Raw genomic sequence first — 21838 nt, 5'->3', positions numbered from 1 at the left:
TCCCCTATACCTCTGCCAGTCCTAGTAGATACTGTGCCTCCCAAAGGGGCCCCATTGGGCACTGTCCCCTCCCTAATTGCTGGCCCTGCATTCTTTCTCCATTTTCCTGATTGTGTCCTCATAGCTGGCTCTGCCATCCTAACCTGACGGATGTGTCAAACTCTTTCATTTCTTGCCCAGGACTCAGTGTGAAATTTCAGAATCCCCAGCTCTGACCACCACCTTGAGTGCTGGGTGCTTAAAAAAAAATGGATTCCAAGTTAGTCTAGCTAGAGATGGACATTAGCAAAGACCTTTCTAATGGGGGAGACTGTTCTTTGGGGATGATTCAAATGTGCAGCTTCTTCCCTTCTGGGATTTGGCATCTTCAACACACAGCTCTCAGGCATGGGCCATGACGATCTCTAATCTCTTCTCCACCTCCTGCCTCACACAGATCTCAAACCCTGCCTATTCCAGATGGGGACATCCCAGGTCGTGGTGCCTCCCTGCTTTATATCTTGTAGCCTAAGGCCTGCCCAAGGCTCACGAGGAGGCCCATTGACCATGGGACGCTGGACACATGCAGAACCCCACAATGAAGGGAGCACAGAGGAGGAGCAGGCTAATATTCTCAGGATTCATCTGGAATGGGAGATGTCCTGTCCATCGCCAAAAAACTGACCCCTGGTGACAGCCTTGAAAAAGCCTTCCAGTGCCACTCCAGGATGTCAGTGCTCTGCTAAAACCTGTCACCTGTGTCCTTTTTGTCAGGAGAAGGCTGGTTGCTGGCAAGTTAGGAGACACTCTAAGAGGTTCTGAAGTGGTGCAGGGGTCCAGATCTGCTGGTCTAAGGGGAGTCTCAGACATTAATGACAACTCTTCTTTCTCACCTCTGAAAGGGGATCCAAACTTTTCTGGAATAACAAGGGCCAGAAAAGGGATGACCTAAACCCACGGTCCCTCAGGCATTAAGTGATGGTGGACAAACACCTTATTATTCTTCCTTAACTTCTTCTAACTCAATTTCTAATTTTATCTCTATTCCACCCTCCATTTGGTTCCCCCAGAGCTATCTCATTCATTTTCTAAAAGCATTTTCTGTAGTTAAGTGCTTATTTTAGTTTCCAATGTAAGGGTTTAAAGACAGTACATCTTCTGAGCATAATTCTCCAGCATCTGCCCATGGTAGAAAGGGTTCCTTTTTCTTGGCAAGACCACACTTGCAAAAGGTAAGACCACCGGACACTGTCCATCAGTTTAAACTTCTTCTAGGCTGCAAAAGTAAAGGAACTTTGAGGTCTCAGTAATGGTAGTTCAGGAAACATGAGTTTAGGTATTACTGAATCAGCAAAAATATAGTGTACGTGTCTGATGAAATGAGTATTTAAACAGAAAGCAATGTCTCTGAGACGAGACTGTTCTACCTTCTTTATGTACTAGGCACAAGGGACAGATTTAACTGTCTTATTGTAACTGAATTGGAAAGTTTTTCTCTTATTGTAATCATTGGGAAATGAATAATCAGGTCAGGAAGCAGGCAGGAAAGTTTATTCAATGGCCAATACTCACATTCCCCAGCAGTCCTAGGTTTAGATTTTCAGTAAGAGTTAGATATTAGGGAGCTTTTAGTGGGAAGGGCAGAAGATTGTTAGAAACCAGCATGCCCCTTTTGTTCTTCCCTTACTTGGGCATGGAAACATCTAGAATAGTGTGGGTGTGTTTCATCATTACTGTAATCTCATTCTATATATTGTCTTATATTTTGCTTTTATAATCTCAGGATGCTCTGGAGTGTTAGCACGCCCACCCAAAACAATCAAGCTTTCAACCTGGCCCTTGGGAGTATGTGCTAAATCCATGCTCCACGGTAGGCAGTTGGAACATGTGGTTATCAACACCCAGGCTTTACCTTTTAAAAGCAACAGAAATCTGACTGGCAGAACAATGGGCTATAAGTATTTTTGAGGTTCAGTACTGTGACACATTTTTTTTCAGGTGACTACAGAAATGGAAGTAGAGGCAACGGCCAGACACCAGTAAGAATTTTGAATAAGCACTGCTTGCTGAAAAGCTTGCACCACTTGTTCTCCTTTTATTTTCACAAGACCAAGAGTAGAAAATGCATCTGTAACTGGTGGTTCTGCACAAAGGGAAACTTCTCAGTTACACAGTGAAGCCAGTGTGTTAGAATTAAGAGGACAGAACACTGAGGTGCAAGGGAAACCTGTTTTTCTTCAGTCATCTTAACTTCTCCATATGGGACTTATACACTAGACTAGCAAAAGACACATAACAAGAGAACAACAAACAGGAATTTATTAACATGTGCATTAGACATATACAGGGGAATACTCAAGGGATAAGCAATGAGAAGTTGGGCTAGAAGTTGGACTACAGAGCACTTTAACAAAAGAAAATACATTATTGGCGAAGTAATAAGGAAAAAGAAAGACTTTATGTTTCTTGGGTGATAAATTGTGGGAGAGCAAATATATAAGGAAGCTAATGGTAGGTGAAGCTTGTTTTATTTTTATAAGATTTGTAACGAAGTTTCCTCTGATCCTGATGCCAAGCTGGACTCTGGTGATTAACATCTGTACTTTTTTTAGGTTGGAAATCTTCACAAACTTAGCTCCTATATTTAGGGAGAGGGAAGGGGAGGGGAAGAGAAGTGGAGGAGGGGAGGAAGAGGGGAAGGAGCAGAAGGAAATCGGGAGGGGGAGAGGGAAGGGAGAAGGAGAGAGATAGGGCTTTTACTGATTCTCTGTTCCTCAGTTGTTTCCAGCTCAAAATAATCCAGTGCTGAAGTGGTATCTGTCAGAGAAACATATTAGGGGACCCTTTACCTGGTACTCACAACCTAGCCTCTACCAGCTTGACCAGAAAGACGTCTTACATTGCGAGCTTGGCAGGCAGATCTCTTTGAGCAGAGATGGAAGCCCTAGCACACCTCTGACATCTAGAAACATCTCTGGCTTCATTACTCCTGTTCTGACAGAGATGCCACCAGAGGACTTCAACAATATTCACAAACCTCAATTTTACATCAGCAACAAATTATTGTAATATTTAGTGACTTCGGAGTTTAGTCATCAATCCTAATGTTATTTGTCTTTTTGCTGACTTCACTATGGCTCTGTCATTAGCTCATTTACATAAGACCACATAAAACTGACTGATTTCAGTTTTCATGATAAACCTACTATTGAGTTAAATACTAGTTTGCCATATCTGAATCATAACAAGAACTGCTGATAATTATTCCACCAAATACTATTTACTGAAATTTAAATATATTTCAAAACAGGTAGCTGGAGCAAAATCTTGAAAATGCCAACTTTTTGTCTTTTCCAGAATTAAGTCTCCTATGAAAATCAATTACTTAGTCACATGCCATGTTCCATTCAAAGCATCTCTTCAGTAAATTGAGCTTTTCTCTTCTCTCTGATACTAGTGATTTCTAAGGGAAGCTCATTAGATCTAGCAGATCCTAGGATTTTACTAAATATTATTAATCAACATGTCCATGTTTGAGGAAGCCACTGCTATTTTGATTTTCCTGCTCTTTCTTGGAGTGACTTCTTTCATTCCCCATACTCTAGTCCAAATAGCCTCAGAGTTACCCACGTTATCAACTGATAATGACCAGGAATCAGAGAACTGAACCTAGTGGAGAGAGATCAGAGGATGTCAGTTCATCATATTATCCTGTTTTCCTTTCAATCAGAATACCATCTGTGGTACTTTTATAGTCTTTACAGCCATTAATCCATACCAATTGCTTATCTTCTAAAAATCCAGCTCTATGCTAGGTACTGAAAAAATAGTAGGGAAGAAAATTTTCCATCAGTTTAAAACAAGGAGATTTTACTTTGTCTATTCACTGCATGAAGGCAGGAACAAAGGTGAGTACTGATAAACCTGGAAATAGGGCCGCAGAGTACCAGAGAAGGAAGCCTTGGGGAAGGTGAAGATGTGGGAGCCAGAGGTCATGTTGTAGAAGGACACAGCTCCAGCCTCATAGTCCAGAGCAACCCCCACCACCAGGGGGCGCTCACGCAGCTCAAGGGCAGTGTGCGGAGAGGTCAGTGCTACATAGCCATTCTGTGTGCACCGTCGGACGGCCCAGAATCCCAGCTCAGGTGCCTGCTTCATGTTGGGGCCCCGCTCCACATTTTCCATACAGACTCCCACATCCCAAGCTGTTCCTTCTCCAACATCCACTTCGAAGAAATGTCTTCCTGAGCTGAAGCCCTCACAGCCTAGCACGCAGGGGAAGGCAGTAAATCTCCTGGAAGAGACTTCAGCATTCTGCTGGCTGCATCCCCGAGACACTTGTCTCCGATCCTTAGACAGAGTCAGGGCAGGATGTGCTGTATTTGGATCCAGAGTCACACCAACTGCAAAAATCAACCCACACGAAGCAAAGACACAAGTAATGAGAATCATGAGTATTTCGGTCACCGAGAATACAATTTAACAAAACCCAGCCCATGCCTACATTCAATCTTTTCTTTTCTTACCAGGGACATGAGTTAAGTATAACATGACTATCATATATGTTTCAGAGAAGGGTGAGGAGAATCTAAGGAGTTCATGTTTCCCTAGTGTTTAACAAAATTCTTTGGACATAGTAAGCTCCTAATACGGTGCCATAATGATAATATCCTCCATGTCTTCATGTTCATCAGCCTTATTTAGTCTTTCAGAGACACCAAGGACCAAATGGAATATAATTCCTGTCCTATCCAAAGCTACTCTGCTGCCCTGTAAACCTTCAGGAATGAGGCAACTGAATAGCCAAAGGGAGCCCTTCCCATCTCCACTTCATAACCACAGAGACATGCAAGAAGAAAGTATGTACAAAAAGTATAACTGAAAAGTCAAATTGTCAATATACATATACATCAATGTATACGTTATATACATATAACATCATATGTATATTTAACGTGTGTTTATAGAACAGAATATATATGTTTTGCTGTTTTTTGGATTTCGTAATGTAGCCCAGGCTGACCTCAACCTTATGATTCTCTTTCCTCTGTCTCCTTAGTGCTGAGATTATAGATGTGTACACCAAAATTCACTAACAGCCAGTCTTTTCTATATTAATATATGCTATTTGTAATGTATGGTATATAGTATACTATATCAAAGATATGTAATCCTTCTTTATTTCAGATATGTCAAAGTTTGGTTCAATATACTGCATGTTGTCAAAAGTATAGATTTCTCGGTCTTCACATATAGTAAAAAGACTGGTGAGATGATTTTGTTATCAAAAAGACACGATCAAGCTTTGCTGCAAACAGAATGTGTCACAACAGAAAAGCGGAGCATTGAGTAAGTAAAAGGACAGGGATGTGTTCCTAGAGCTGCATTAAAATGTACAGCCTCACTTTCTCCCTGAGCAAATCAGAGTGTAAGACTCTCTCCACCTACCTACCGACTGGCACCACCATCACAATATGATCATAATGCTCTCATACTACAATTGGCAGCTAATTTTTTTTACTTACTTTTATGATACCAGGATTCCTCTTTGCCCAAAGGGTTATATTTATGTTAACTTCTTCACATAACCATCTGTTATCTGCCAACATGATGGCAGCACAATGAGGATTCACACTTTATCTTCAAGTTGGGGTGTAATAGCTGTATTATATTATGTATAATATAATGCATATATTATGTGTATTTATAAATTTTGTTTACCCTGAGAACACAAACTGGGATTTAAAATGTCAAGTCACCAAACTTTGGGATCACAGGAAAGGTCCCACAGTGTGTTATAATGAACACAACAGACTTACTTACTAATGATTGAGCTCTCTGGAAACAAGTCACAAACAGAGGAAAATATACCTACCTTAAACTGAATCTTTATCAAAAAGAGAATGAAAGCATACAGCACCACTCACATATTAGAAGAAACTGCCAAGAATCAATAAGGAAAGAACCCAATAAAAATTCTCAAACAACCCAAAATCTCAAACCACAGAAAATCAGGAATAAATCACAAAAGCTTGCTGGGCTGATAGTCATAGCAAGCAAACCTCAATCAAATAGTAAAACTGAAGCAAGTAAAATAACGTGCAAACAGAAGTGTCAGTTTAAAGCCATCAGATAAGTGTGTCCATGCTTTGCACCCCTCCAGTGCATCCTGGAGGGTGGACCAGCTGGAAGAGTAAAAAACTGATGAGAACCCTAAGACTAGGACAACAACCCAGTACACAGATGCACGCACACCTCTGGAGGGTGAAGTAATCAGTGAGGTCATTAACGTGCAAGCATCTGAAGCAGGAGCGAGGAAAAGCAGTTGAACTTGGGAGAACTGACAGAAGACCAGGCCCAGCCCCCACATCTAGAGGCCAAGATCGGCTCCATATCCAGCACATCTCTGGGACACAACATGGACACTATCACAGAAATGTAAACCCCAGAAGAAGACAGTTACTTGGGATAGCTATAAAGAACCAACTACATCTAGAAGACATCCCTGAGGAAAAGATATTTCCTTTCCTCCTTAAGAGAGGCCTCAGTGTTCTTGGTAGAGCTATGTATCATGAGAGGTTGGTGGGCATTAACATAGAAGACAAAAATAAAGATAAAGAAAAAAGAGGAAGTGGAGAATGGCAAGACACAGATGTGGGTGATGGCCCCAGAACCACAACCTCCCAAGAGAGGCCTGGAACTCAGTAAAACAGATGAAGTTGGAAGGCTGGAACTTTCTGAAATGATAACAACAGAAATGAAAAATCAAGTAGAAAAGGCTACAGACAAAATCATCTCTCAGACACAGAATGAAACGATGCTTAAAAGCAATGATATCAGAGAATACATCAATAAAAGAACAGATGAGATTAGAAAAAATGGAAACAAAAATTCCCAACATAGGAGAGAGATGGAATCCATGAAGCCGATACAAAAAAGGGACCTAGGAGATTAAAACCCCTGTTGAAAGTATATGCAACAGATTGAACAAAAGAAAGGATAGAATTTCATATATTGAAGATAGTTGCAGCTAGTGATCATGGAAAGAAAGATAACTTAAAGATAGCAAAAGACCATAAGAAATCAACTACAAAATGAAGCAAAGAAGATTAACACAGAGTGACTGGGGTCAGTGAGAAAGCTGGAGACAGCACAAGTGCCGTAACAACCATAAATACATATGTACCTAATACAGGAGCACCCAGCTATGTAAGACAGTTATTGGTACACATGGAAAATCAAATAAGCAATAGCACAATTGTAACAGGAAACCTCAATGCCCCCTTGTCACAGAGAGACAGATAAATCAGACAGAAAATCAGCAAAGAAATATCAGAGCTGATATCAAACCTGTGAAAAAATGAACTTAATAGGAAGAAGCCATGCTCCAAAGTCCTGCTGCCATTGGGAGAGCATCAGTGAACCACTGCTCCATGCCTCTCCACAATTCCAGGAACTCTGGATCAGAGGAACACAGGTGCCTAGTCCAATCTCTTACACCCAGGGACTGGCCACAAATTCAGAAAACACCTGGGATTTAGCAATGGGTTGATTCAGAGAAACACAGGAAAATGTCAAAACAAAGGATAAAAATATAATCTCAGACCTCCAACCCACACAGAACAAGTTCAGGAGACATAGATACAGTAGAAATTAGAAGTCATACACCTGAAATGTCTCAAAAGATAACAACTGAAGTAAAGAAGCAACTTAGTTCTTGTATTGTTTGGTTAATTTTACATGCCTGTGTCTGACAGTCTGAACAACTACTTTGAAGATAACAAGAAGCATTTTGGTAGTCATTATTACTTTCCTGTTATCTTGTTTTGAAGTCCTATATTGTTTTCATTGTCTTGTTTAGTTTGGGTTTATTCTTTTTTGTTTTGTTTGATTTTATTATGTCTTATGGTATGGGCAACTATTTTGAAGACGACAAGATATATTATGGTAGCCATTGTTGGTTTCCTAATATCTTGAAGTCCTGTATTGCTTCCATTGTTTTGTTTTATTTGGCTTTATTATGTTTCATTTGTTTGATTTTATTCACTTTAAAACAAAATTTAAAATAATAATAACAAAAAATCCATCAGATAGGCAAACTTATCAACTCCACACAGCAAACAGGGAATATGTGGAATAGTGGGAATTCTGCTGCTGGGGAACAGAGGGGTAATCTCATCCTTTGTGGGACTTAGGAGTGGTAAGACATATATCCAAAATGTGAGCACTTTTACTTTAAGATCCTGGTTTCTAAAGGGCATCTCCTCCCTGTAGGGTTTAAGGTAGAATCATGTGACCAAGGTTTCACCTATTTCTGCAGCATAGGTATATTCAAAGTATGTGGGATAAAGGAGGGATCTGAGAAGCCTTACATAGTGCAGTTGATATTCTAGTCATTGGAGATGGACAAGAGAGAGGACTGATCTAGTGTTCATCCCTTTGTTTTGGCTTTATATTTTGCATGTATTTATTTTTGTTTTGTTATTGTTGTTTCAGGATTTGTGGCTGAACATAACTTTATTTTTTTCTTACAACTATTCATTTCAACTTTAAAAAAAACTTAGAATTTAAATACTTTCTGGAACATCACACACAACTCTGTCCTTACTACTTAGGATCTTTCAAATAAAACATTACATATTTTGACACCCTGTATTCCTTTTTAAAATAAAAACTATGAAGCAATTAAGCTGTAAACACCAACTACATTACACATGATTGTGGTGCAGCTTACAATATAGCACCAACAGTGCTATATTGCAGATCATTTCCCGCCTGGCATTCACTTTAGTAAGACCAATACTATCTCTACGAGAGCAGGATCGCTGGCTGTGAATGTTCTTTAATGCTTGAAGAATGGAAACGCTGCTCTTACATGCCCATCACTCAACACTGGCAGCCCTCCTCTGCTTTCATATTCAGAAATGATTTTGACTTAAATTATTTCCAACTTACTGTAGTCTCTCTGAAGACACTGTTTCTAGTGTAATCATAAGGACTAACTTAAATGTATAGAAAAAATTCAAGTAGAACAAAAGTAAGTAATTTCTAAAAGACCAGTGACCCCCTCACCATGCTTATGCATGGGTCAAAATAAGACATACCATTTTATTGGCTGTAAAACATTATTTCCTCTAACAATAGTGATTTTTATACAACAAATTAAGGAGGAAAGTGTGCTTAAATTAAAACACACTTATGTGTTTTATAACCTACACAATTACATGTCTTGCAAAGAGAATAAAAGTGAACTTGTGAAAACTTTCAGAAATTTGGGATTATTAATCTCGATTTGCTGTCTTTGATGGGTTAATAATTGTCCAGTCAATTAGTAAACCATGTTCCTGGGTGTTTCTTGGTGGGTCATGGAAATGAGACCTCAGTCACTCATCTCTGGTGCTATTCCCTCTCTACTCTGCTCCCAGGCTGGCATGAATTAAGCAGCTCTGCTCTATCCACCATGCACCTTCACCAAGATGCTTCAGGCCTGGAGTCCCTTGATCGTGTTCTAAAACTGTACACTGGATTAAATCTTTTTTCTTTTAGTTTGTGGGTATGGTGTATTGTGTCCAGCAACAGGACAGGTAATACAAACATTTACCTATAAGAACTTCATATGAATAATACATGAAAAAGAAATTAAATCTTAATAAAAATTTAACTTTACATCACTGATAGTTTCAGGTTTAGTGATAATTTAAGAATGCTAGTAGCCAAAATAAATGAAACCCATGTATTCAGACTATTTTGCAATCACTAAGAATGAAAAACTACAAAAATAAACCTGTTTTGTTTCCAAGTGGTGTGAATGCGTGTGTTTGTGTATATGTGTGTGTTTCTGTGCTTCACATGGTGTTGGAAGATGGGAAATGTATACCTGGAAAAAGCCAATGATCTTTTTTGTCAAATCTTGAGAATTATAGTCTAAAATTTTGTACTATATATCACTATAAGCAAAAACAAAAGCAAAAATAGCACTATAAGCAAAAATAAAAAGCAAAAAAAATTGAAATATACTGTAAATTTATGAGCACTTTATACTTGAATCTTGATGCAGTCTTTTGTCAAAATGGAAATAAATTTAATTAGAGTAGTTTTAAGTGTGCAGACGCTTGTCAAAATCCTTTCATTTCAGTGTGGGAAGAGGCTGAGATTTTCTCCTGAACAACAGCACATTTAAAATATGATAAGAAGTAACTTCTGTACTTAAATTTCACTATCTGCACAGCAACTTGTCAGCAGAGTTGCAATAGAGACTCCCTTTCATGAATTCACACTGCTGGGAAAACTGGCCTTGTGAGACACCTATTTGCAAGGAGGTAATAGAGGAGATTTATAGAAGCTGAGGCCAACCTAAAGCCATAGCCAGAATGCTAAATCCTGCAGCTCAAGGTAAATGAATCCTACTAGGATCCTAAGTGAGTATGGGAGGGAACCTTATCCAGCTTGGGTGAGTATTTGTGGCAGCACAAACTCAGCATAGAACACAAAACAGGAAAAGTGAGACAGCTCTGTTGAATATAACCTGCTCCACAACACCTGCTTAAGGCTGCCTGAGACAGTGGTGCTGACTGCATATGATCCCTCCCATCACAGCACTGAGGGAGTCCTAAACTTTCTCTTATACCTTGATGACGTTTTAATATCCTCTTGACATCTAAGTAAAGCTCAGCAACATCACATGCAGTCTGAATCTCCAAGCAAAAGATTTCAGGTGCTTCCAACTTCATAGCACAAGTCCTGAAAGAAGCAGAGGCAGACACCCTTTCAGCTAACATTTCCTTCAACTCTACCCACCCGGACCTTCCCTTCCTGTTTACATGAGACTCACCTGCTCAAGGTTTCTTTCACATCCTACAAAGAAATAAAAACAAAAGGTAAGTAGGTTAGCTCAGCACTCCATGGGCTGTGGCATGGGAGACGCTGTCTGTAAACACATTTCCCTAAGAAGGCAAAAGAGATCCAGCTGAGACACTGCTTCAGAGTCAGGAGCAATGATCCCATTGGGCCTCTGCCCACTCAGTAGGAGGCAATGATCTCCCTAGGGAAGCCTGCAGGGGAAGAGCAACAGCCACAGAGGCATCTGCCTGTGGAATACAGGCAAAAACTTTGCTTAGACTCTCTCTGGCAAGACGCTCTCAGAGACCTGATGTCCTGCAGAGAGAACCTATGTAGAGACCATTGTCACCACGGTCCTCCATGGTGACCTCCTGAAACTCTAGGCCACAGAAGTGATGGCAGCTGGTGTCACAGGGTGGTGCAGCAGATTTGCTCCACTTCACCACTCCACTTCACTACCAGAATTAACTGCTCAAGTAGTGGGCACCAGAATTAACAGCTCCAGCAGTTTATCTTAATTGGGTGCATCCATTCATTCTGTAAGAAGAAACCACGGTATCTCTGGAGTAAGAAGTTTACCAGAAAATCAGGGAAAAAAATAATTCTGGCTTTGGGCTGCCTCCGTGTTATCATCTGTCACCTGAAAGAGTATTTCAGGGGAAGGTCAGACTCAGGGAACTGTGCCAATGAAACAAAGAAGAGATGGTTGCCAAAGTTATCCCATGGTTCCCTTTGGCCACTCTATGTTCACCCAGAGGAAGCAGGTTTCATAATTCTCATACGGCAAACATAGACCAGTGGAGCCATCCTGATGATATTGCTATATAAGGTCAGAGAAACATTAAAATCTTTACTCTAATACCTGTGTTCAAGAAAAAGAGGCTTAATGATTTCCCCATAATTTCTGACCATTCTACTCTTATAGCTCATCAGACTCTTTCTTTCCAAGAGTCCACAGCCTCACCTGCAGCAGGTTCTGGGCTGAGCCCTGACATTTTGCCTCCAGTTGCAGGATGTGGCTCTTGAGCTCATCGCTCTTCTGCTGCAGGTTGTCCTCACTCTCCCTCAGTCTCCTCAGCGTCTGCTCTTCTTCCTTCTCCAGCCTCCAGAGATATGAATTCTCCTCCATATATAGAAACGCATGGAGATTCTTAAAGTCAGACTTGATGCTTTGTCTTCGAGTTTCTGTATCAACCTAGAGTCAAGAAAGTATGATAGAAAGTATAAACAAACCAGGGTTTTATGCATTCATGGGTGAAAGATAAACAAAATGTGCATATGTAGATGCAGCAGAGTCTTTCCTAGTCTTTAAAAGGAATGAAAATTTTAAGAATGAAACTTGAAGATCTGAGTGAGATAAACCTCAAACAAGGAAACAAATATTGTACATTTGACGTATCAGAAAGCGACAATGGTTCAAGTCATAAAGGCATAAAGCAGAATTGTGGCTGCTAGGTGGTAGGAGAAAGGAAAGAATGAGGAATGAGGAATTAGTGCTTACTAATGGGGTCAGAATGTTACTTTGAAAGATAAAATTACTTCTCAAAATGGATTTGGTGATGGTTACACTTAGTGCCTCTTAGTTTTCTATTTCAAACGGTAAAAATGTATATTCTAAAGGCTCATAAAAAAAGAAAGTATGATCAGCTACTACTTGTGATATAATGTTTTAATATATCATTCAAGCTGGAAAAAAGTTCTAAAGGCTCCTGCCGGCATTGAGATATTGGAAACATGGGCCCTGTCTTTGCTATAGTCACCTGATTGATTTTCTCCTAAGCATGAAGGCTGAAAAGATTCTTCTTGACAGATGGAAGATCCACTGAGACAAATTTTGTTAGGGTTAATTAAGAAAATCTCATTTACCACCCAAGTCATCTTAATCACCCCAAAGTAAAAAATACCAGAAACTAATGATGTATGTTATTTGATGTCAATTTCACTTGAGGAAATACAGGCTCAAAATTTCCAAAAGAGCTTTCCAAATTTCTGCCATATACTTGTGACTATGATGTCACGATAGAAGGTCACCTATTTAGGGTAAAGTAGAAGTTCTGTGAAAGAAACTAGTGCAAAGTTACCCTTCCACTGGAGGGCTTTCCATATGTATTAGCTACACTCAAGGTTTTCTCCCTGCTCAAGATTCCAGAAACAAGGTTTATGGAAGCATTATCTGGAAGACTAAGTTCAAAAAAATCTGAAAGAGGCAGAGTAACTTACTGGTCTGTTGATCTGGACTGCTACCTCATGGATAGATACAGCCACAAAAGGAATGGATCTCTGACAGGGTGGGGGCCTGGTGAACCATGGAAATGGTCTGGAAGCCTTCAACTGCAGGTGCAAGTGCTCGAGTTCTTGCAACAGCTACCATGTTCTTTATAAATCAAACTGTTCTAAGTTACTGCCTTGATGAATCCAAGTTGGAGAGACACTGTTTTCTGGAAGTTCTCAAAGATGGCTTCTGCACCCATTAGGCTGAGAGCCAGATCTTGCATGCTGCGTTTTATCTTCCTAACCTAGTACACTGAGAATAAACTGGATTCGACCTTGTCAGCTTCTGTTCTAAAATTGAAAATACTAGAGATCAATGAACTCAGATGAGTTCAATGAACTCACCTTCCATTTATCAATTTGTATTTCCATGAGTGCTTTCTGTTTCATGTATTCTTCTTCAAATTGACTCAATTTTGTCACAGCATCCTGGAGCTTTTCCTGAAGGAAAAATTGAATAAAGAATGTCTATTTGATTTGATTACTCATTAGACTCTTAACAGGAATCTCAGCAGTCCAAGATGTACTAAGATCACAGTGAATATTCATTGAGTTGTTACACTTTGCTAGGGAGCCTAGGGTCTGTAGGTCAGATTACACTGATCTAATCAGCAATCCTGAGCAGTTGGTAGGATTTTCATCTTCCTTTCTCCACTGAGGCTTAAAAGGGTTTGAATATGGCCAGATGCATGTAAACGGAAGGCAGTGAGGCTGGGATTCTGATCTGTGCTGACCAAAGCCTCAGACATCCCCCACCCAAGTGGCCAGACATGGTAAACAAAGAAAGCAAGATCTTACAGAATAATATGCTGTACAAAAGTAAGAAATTCCACTGACACACAGAACTTTGTGTGAGTTGTGAGAAAAGAAGCCAGAATACAAGCTGAAGTTATTAAAAACAATTAATACAGATGGGCAAATTCTGTTGCACTTTGAAAAATGGTGACATGAAACCAATTTAAAAAGACTTGTCACACCTGGTAAGGTTTTTAGGTTATTTTCCAAAATGGTTTTATATACTGTCCTTGAAAGCAAAAGTTCATTTTTTGAAATAGTTAAAAAAAATCGACTCCTATCCCCACTAAACCCAAAAAGGACTTTAATGAATTCTGCAGTGCTCTTAGGAAACAGCTCTACCCAGCTGATACAGCAAAGCTGCACTTCCCTGTCTATATGCCAAAAGGTATTCTAAATTTTACACATTTTAGTATCTTTAACTTGCTTACAATCTCTGGATATATGAGGGAGGGGATGAACTTCTTTTTATCCTCATTTATATAGGGAAACCAAGGAATGAAAACATTATGTCCATCAAGGTAAGGGCCAGACCTAAGATTTGAACCTCAGCTGTGGACCTCTGAGGCTGACAGCTACAAACTGCAGAATTTGCTTCTCTGCTGTACGGTGGGAGAGAAACTCAACAGGAGCAAGCCCATTACAGACATTAGCAGCTCCACAGAGTCTAAGGAGCATCCGACATGCTGAATGGGGGCTCAGGAGTGTGTGATCTTAGAAAGGTCGCGGAGCCTTCACAGGAAGGAAGGTCTGTCTCATGAAGGATGAACCAGGAGCACACACTGTGCACGAGATCCTCAGACTCAGCGTGCCGGAGGTAGGGGCAGCAGAACTAAGCCAGCTTCTTCCCTCACCACTGCAAGGGCTCATCCATTACAAGCTCTTAGAAGGCACCTAGGAATCTCCTAGCACCTCTCTCTGGAACTTACATATTAATCATTTCCAAATTTGCATCTGTTCCTCTGAACCCAGTCTAAAATTGCTTGTGACTTCCCTATCTTAGAGGGGATAACACAAACTTTATTATTTGATATTCCTTTTATTTTAGGGATACCTGGTGATTTTTTCCAATCTCTGACCTCTTGTTTTTCACATGAAAAGCCCCAGTGGCAGGTGACACTGTGGTCTAGGATTTAAGTTGGGGACTGAAGTTTAGATCCCGTGTCCTGGCTCTCTATCCACTCCCCTACCTTTCTGTCTACTCCAGAGGCCCTGGGGCCTGGACATGGTGCAGCCAGAGCCACAGAGACTGTGCCTTCACTGGGGCCATCTTCTCTGCCTGGATGCCTCTAGCAGCTGAGTGCACCTGTCCTTAGGAGCCACCTCTGGGATGCACCGCCTTCCCCTTCTGCCCCCTCTCATCACCCAAGCCCTTGGCCCTAGCTAGCATTTGGATGATTTATCGTCTCTACTAAATTTTAGGAAAGCTACAGAGTTGTATCTTTGTTCCTTTTCTTTTCAGATCCAATTTCAGAGACTGACTTACTATGGTTTCCAACAGTACACAGTGTGAAGCAACAGAATGTGCAGGTGTTTGGTTGAGCGTGTCCCAGAGCAGAGAGAAGGCCATGGTAACAAAGGCCATGGGGACAGGAGTCTGAGCATCCTGCTGAATGTCAGGATGGATGGTGTGGACGGATTCAGCAAAGATCCATCACATAGTATATTTCAGAAGAATGCCATGCTAAAAGCTGTGCTTCAGGGTTAGCATTTTAGGATTTGGGGTGAGTACATTGGGGTTGTTCCAGCAGGATGTGATTGATCCTGCCTAGGCCTGACTGAGGCTCTGTTTAGGGCACACTCACCTTGTAGCCCTGGCACACTTCCTCCACCAGTGCCGTGGCATGGCCTTGGTGCTGCGGTGCCCGCTCACAGCGCCAGCAGATGAGCTGGTTGTCATCTTCACAGAAGAGGTGGAGCTGCTCTCCGTGGGCCTCACATACCTGCAGCTCATCTTCTGTGTCCTCCATCTCCTTGATGAGCTCTACCAGATTTCCCAGCTGCTTGTTGGACCGCATGCTGTTTATATGAAATGAGGCCCGACAAAGAGGACAGACAAACGTCACCTGCCCCTGATTTCTGGATACCTGGGAAAGGTACTGCTCCAAGCAGGTTCGGCAGTAGCTGTGTCCACAGTTTATGCTCACTGGCTCTGTCATCAGGTTCAGGCAGATGGAGCAAGTAGCCATCTCTTTCATCCTTTTGGCCCTAGTGGCTGAGGCCATAGCTTTTCCTGAGAAGTTCCAATGTTAGATCTATGGCAGAAGATGAAGCGGCCAACAATTCTACAGGGATGGAAACAGAGCTGATAAGAGCCTGTGTACAAGGAGGTGGCTGCTCCAGCCCTCAGCTTCTCTTTGGAAAGAACGAATGAGTCAGAGCTGAGAACATGTACAAACAGCTAGCTCTTTTCTAATATGGTTGCACTGTGAATGTGAACATTTGAGTTTAAATGTGTATTAATAAAATTTAAAATTGATTTCTCTGTCTAGCTTCCTTCTTGGCTGGCTTCTGATACTTCAGATGCTCAATTGTCTCCCATGGCAGCTCAACTCAGTCACACACCATTCCACTGCAGTGAGAAGTTCTCTGGGACCAGTGCTGACAGACACCAGGCCTCCTTAGACTCTGCAGAGGAGCTGGAACTCAGTGAGGCAGCATAAAACTCCTTCCCACTCTAATGAGCATCAGAATCCATCAGTACCAAAATTATCTCTTTACACTAGTTATAACGAGAGAAAGTAGCCATCAATCAGCCACACTGTCAATGGATATTATGGCCAGTGTCTAGATGGCCCCAGGAAACTTCATGCAGTCCAAAGTGGGGCTTTTCAGAGATGGTTAGATCTAGAGTGTGATACTGGGGTTGATTCACGGTACAATGCTAAGATTAAGGGTTTCAAGAGTAAGGGTGTGAGTAGGCCTGGATAAGATATAAGGGACAGAAAGAGGCTGGGTCCCTTGTCACTTGGTTGCTTGTGCTGCCTTCTTTCTGTCCGCCAAGAACAATTTCTCCTCTGTCATCCCAACCTGCCTTAGAGCCACCCACCTATGGGCTGAAACCTCTACAAACTGCCCGCCAAATAAACCTTCCCTGGGAGGGTGGGGAGACAACTGAAGTGACTCCCCTTGAATGCAGAACAATTGCTACAACTTTGAGTATATTGAGACTGATTTCCTTATACTGATGTGTACAGAGCTGGCTACAGTACTTCCTTCTTTCTTCAGTTGGCTCTAAGCATTGCAAATAAGGCTAGCTGAGGTATTGATATGTAATTTCTAAAGCCATCAGACAGTCTCCCATTCCTCGCTTTGTGCTCTCTCTAAAATATATAAGCATATATAAGACTGATGTTAGAGCCATCAATCAGTTCCAGGAATGTCAACGGGGTGTGAGCCTCAAGGTAAAGAGGCTATGACTCCCCTGGGCACAAAAATTTACATATCAGAAACTGAAGCAACAGCCTCCAAAAACAATTCAGTTGCTACCTTAACTGAATTATGCAAATAGATCTTTTACATATCCTTATATCTGCATTCTACAGAGATGCTTTTCTCCCTATCTGGTCAGCCAGCTCAAGTTACTCATGTAATTCCCACCATCCTCACTGTCACTCATCCTCAAGCCACCCTCTTCTTCAGAAGATAATAAATTCTGGGAGAGGCCTAGCATCAGGGCCTTTGTCCACACATCCTCACTGGGATTGGGTTTAGGATCCCTTGGCTGCCCTTAACTTGGAACATGTCTTGGTGTCTTTATTCTTGCTGTGGGTTGTTTTGGAGGTGGTGGATTGGAATTAACTTGGTGGGACTCCAATAACATCTTACAGTACTTGGATAACTGTACTCAGTATTTGGGATTACAATATCCCTCCCTTGTGAATGTCAGGTATTTTGTCTCTGCAAAAATTAAGACAATGGAAGATTTTATTTAGACAATCAAACAGGATTCCACCTTAAGCTTGTACCCCACGTAGGCCAGAGGATATCACATCATTAAGCATCAGTGGAGACACAAATCAGGTGGTGAGACAAGTAACCAATACATTGAAAACACCTGGTTTACTCTTTTTGCATCCCTTCTGAGCCAAGGAAAAGAGGCTGCTGCAGGAGGGGAGTTGTATCCTGGGGCCCGCTCTTTGATGGGGAGAGAGCTCTGGAAAACGAAGGAGCTTATTGTTTCATTCGCAGACCGGGAACTTGATTCGGGAATGGTACAGGTCATGGAGACAGGGAAGGTGGAAACGATATGGGGAGTTAGGCCTCTGTGGCATAAGCGGGGCTGGACACTCCTGTGCCCACCACTGAGAATTTAACAAGCAGAGGCAGCAGAGAAACGATCACCTCTGGCCCCTTGTCACCTACAGCAAGTGCTTCTGCCAACTCATCCTTATATTCCTAGAAATTACAACCCTTCCGAGGGAGACTGTATAGGAGAACAGCAGTTGGGGGAGGAGGGGAGTTCATACAGTGAATTTTCTTTTGACACGACTGTGCTTTTATTTAAAAACAGGAATTCAACTAAAGTTACCAGCTGGGCCATTTTCCTCTTATAACCAGGACCAGTAGCTTGGGACCACACAGGAGTTCTTCTGCAGCCTCCATTTTTTTGACCCTCAACTTCCCCCATGGGTACATTAGGCCTCTTCTCTACGAGGGTTGCTGGGTTCCTGGTATCCCGGGCATCTCCTCCTTTAGGACTGCTGGCCCCCACCCTGCATGTCACTTACCTTATGTCCTGGATCTTCCGAGATGTGGTGTGGATTCTGGTGAATGTGAAAGGAGACAAAGATTGACAGCTGTGAGCAAATTCTCAAGCATTTCCCAAGGCAGAGAGAGGGCCTGCTGCCAGGAAACAGTATCTTCACCCCTACAACACACAGACAGAGCCCCCTGCTGTGTCTCTGGCCTGGATCTCTCAGACGAGATCGGGCGCGTTCAGGGTGGTACGGCTGTAGGCGGCCCGGACCTCTCCGTAAGACACCCCTTACACGTCGCCGGCTCGAGCAAAGTTCAACTTCCTGGGATCTGAAAGTAAAACTGCGGTAAATCAGAAGTGAAACTATTGAGGTGGGTGGAGCCAATGAATCAGAACCAATGAGGGTGCTTATGTGGTTAAAGGAAGGAAGAACACAGAAAAAACATCCTCCTTCAAATCAGCAGACCCAAGGGACGTCTTAATAACTCAGGAAAACTCCCTGAGGCTGAGCACAGGCAGTGGAGGAGCAGGGCACTTGCAGAGGGCCAGCTCACAGCTCTGATGAGAGATCTTTCTCTTCAGTCTTCAGTTCTCCTGGCACCCACAAACCTCCCGACCTTTTAGCTGCTTCTAAGTGACCTGTGATTTTCTCACGGTTCTGATGGGTGTAAAGGGGAAGCAGCACATGGCTCCTTGGCATCACAACATCCTCCAAGCCAGCCTCCCACTCTTTTCTGTCCTGTACTAGGTCTCCTTTCTTTCTGCGTGGTCCCATGGAGTATTTGTTCCTCCCTGTGTCTGCTGCTCCCCACAGGAGTTCGGTGTGAAGAAGTCAGCATGCTTAGTGGCACATTTTGGAGTAGCATTTCCTAAACTCTGTCAAAAAACAAACAAAATGAAATAAAACCCAGAATCCCATAAACATGTAATCCAGAGGAAATGAAGACTCAAAGCACTGCAAAACCAAAATGCTTTTATACTATGTTGAACAAACAGAGGAGTTTGTGGAAAAACAACTGCAATCGGTGGGGAAGCTGAAGGATTTTAGAATTACTTTAAATGCATTCTATTTCTAGCAAAATTTAGAAGAGAAAAGAGGAAGAAAAATTAGGGTCTCTAACTTATTAGTAGAGAGAGAAAAGTCCAGACCTATAGCTTGACCCTTGAAGGAGGCTTAAGAAAGGGCTCTGCAGACACATTTCAGGTCACTCTGAGACAGAGAATACCTGAGGATTGCTAAAAGAATCGCCTTTCATCTTCTTTGGGGAATGCAGGTGGAATGATAGATAAGTGGAGATTGTCTGCTGATTCAGGGCTGTCAGGAGCTAGTGTCCACAGAGGGACCTTTGGGTATCCACCAGAGAGCTGACCAGGCCGTGAGCCATCAGTTTTCACTAGTTCCACACAGTTAGAGATCTGTTTCCAGAAAGGAATCCAGTTGCCTCTCTGTTCAACATTCCAATGGGTGACAATTGGGATTCACCAAGGGTTACTGGAGAAATCTATTTTCTATTTTGAGAGCAGCAGCTTCCATGAAGGCAATTACTAGCTGGCAGAGTGACCATTGATGGTTTTAGCATTCTATAACGGACAGATAAAAGCCTGAGTTGACTATAGAGGTTTCATAAAAAGACCCATTTTACAAAATTTTATCGAAGTCCACTAGATGGCGCTTTAACATTATTTTCCTTAGTGCAGTGTAAAACTTTAAAACTACAGCAATCAAGAGTCAAATGTTTCAAGCAAGTCTAAATATAACATATACAAGACTTTGTCTGCAAAAGTACAACACCCCTTTAAAGAAACATCATAAAGTGATTTACAAAAGATGCAAACGATGACAGACAAGAATGACAATTACGATTATCTAATATAATTCAGCATCCAGAAATAAATGCAAACTCTTATCTCTTATTAATTATTGGTTATCTTGCAAAATGAAAAAATCAAAAGTATTGCACTCTGGTCACTGAGATCCATTGTCTAGTGGGAAATTTATCCATGTCATGTTATAGAAAAACATCAGCCATTTGGGCTCCAGATTGGGAGAGAGGTGGAGAGGTTTGAGATTCTGCCCAAGGCAGGCTACAGGGGATAAGGGAAGGTGGTGGAAGATGGATGCGATGGATGGTTTCCCATTAGAGTAGAGAGTAGAGGTGTGGGAGAGTGGCCAGATCTCTGGTAGATGTCTCCAATCAGGACTCACAATATAAATATGAGCAACTGGGCAAGGCAAACATCTTTGTAGGTGGTCAGCAGCTAGAGTGAAGCAGCCTTCCCAGGAGTGCTTTTCAAGACCAGTGCTGCAGTTTAAAAAGCACAGAAAGCAGGGTAAAAAGAGGACATGAGGGAGAAGGCTTACTTGACCTGAAATACCTGGCAAGATCTGTCATAGTAAAAATGGGAAGAGCTATAGAGATCTGAGGATATTGCTGGGTGATCTCAGCTGGAGTGGAGGTCCAAGAGAGTGTAAAACCCTCTGGGGAGAGCTTATCTCCCTCCCAGGTTTTCGCACCAGATTTAAGAAAGAACAACAGGCAGAGACCAGTGGAGACCACCAGGCCTGCGTGCTACATGGTATGAAATTTATTGTGTCTGGGTGCAGGCAGGCAGAAGGCAAAAGACTGTCTATAGGGAACAAAGAGAAACAAGCTTATTTATGTATTTATCTTTTTAAATAGGGCTTGAAAGAAGGCAAGGGACATTAGATGGGAAGATATTGGTAAACCTCAATGGTAAAAGTTCTCTTGTACCTCAGTGGGCAAAGTCCTTAAGGCATCCTGTGTGAGTGTTTGGGTGTCCTCAGCTGCCTGGGTGTTATGGAAGATGCCATAGTTCTGTTTTACCTCTTTTATGACATCCTCTGTTTGCCAAGGGCACTGCTGTTGATCTGAGAACAATGTTTCTGCCGGCAGATAGGTTGGGTACTAGGACAGTCATGTCTGAATTGAGCCTTACAAACTGCTTTGAGATGCATTATTGCTGTTTCTGGGCCCACACGTGAAAATATCCACCTTCAACTTCAGATCAACCTTAGAGCCAATGTCAGTGAATCACTCATCCTTGTCAGGGAGATTGAAAAGCTGCCTCTCATAATCTCGTGACAAATATGTACAAATTATTTCCAGTGACTCCTACGATTTCCTATGGGAAGGTGATTTGCCAGGCCCATCACTCTGATTGGTTTCAGTCAGTTTCCACCATAGTGTTCTTCTCTTTATTCCTATTTTATTCTATCTGCCTCTACGTGGTGGT

General features: G+C 41.9%; 1 protein-coding gene across 1 annotated transcript; it reads right to left on the bottom strand.

Annotated features, from left to right (window-relative positions):
* Positions 1-2276: 2276 nt before the first annotated feature.
* LOC100715128 (E3 ubiquitin-protein ligase TRIM38-like) lies at positions 2277-18924 on the bottom strand. Its single transcript, XM_003468876.4, has 7 exons — positions 18615-18924; positions 15690-16169; positions 13435-13530; positions 11783-12013; positions 10811-10833; positions 10607-10719; positions 2277-4382 (listed from the first exon to the last, which is right to left on the bottom strand). Exons 2-7 carry the CDS (start codon positions 16107-16109, stop codon positions 3859-3861), a joined length of 1407 nt encoding a protein of 468 aa, XP_003468924.2. The 5' UTR covers positions 16110-16169; positions 18615-18924; the 3' UTR covers positions 2277-3858.
* Positions 18925-21838: the final 2914 nt, after the last annotated feature.

Source organism: Cavia porcellus, unplaced genomic scaffold, assembly GCF_034190915.1.
Source record: "Cavia porcellus strain 051 isolate PalLab524CR breed Dunkin Hartley unplaced genomic scaffold, mCavPor4.1 scaffold_13, whole genome shotgun sequence".
Taxonomy (NCBI): domain Eukaryota; kingdom Metazoa; phylum Chordata; class Mammalia; order Rodentia; family Caviidae; genus Cavia; species Cavia porcellus.
This window is presented reverse-complemented; position numbering and strand designations above follow the sequence as displayed.

Bases quoted from the DNA above. Each gene is read 5' to 3' on its own strand.
- LOC100715128 (XM_003468876.4), bottom strand. From the start codon at position 16,109: ATGGCCTCAGCCACTAGGGCCAAAAGGATGAAAGAGATGGCTACTTGC. The intron at 12,014-13,434 runs GTGAGTTCATTG...TCTTGACTCTAG, and splicing joins TACAAATTGATAAATGGAAG to GTTGATACAGAAACTCGAAG. The intron at 4,383-10,606 runs GTATAAGAGAAA...TGATTTTTGCAG, and splicing joins GATATTAAAACGTCATCAAG to TTGGTGTGACTCTGGATCCA.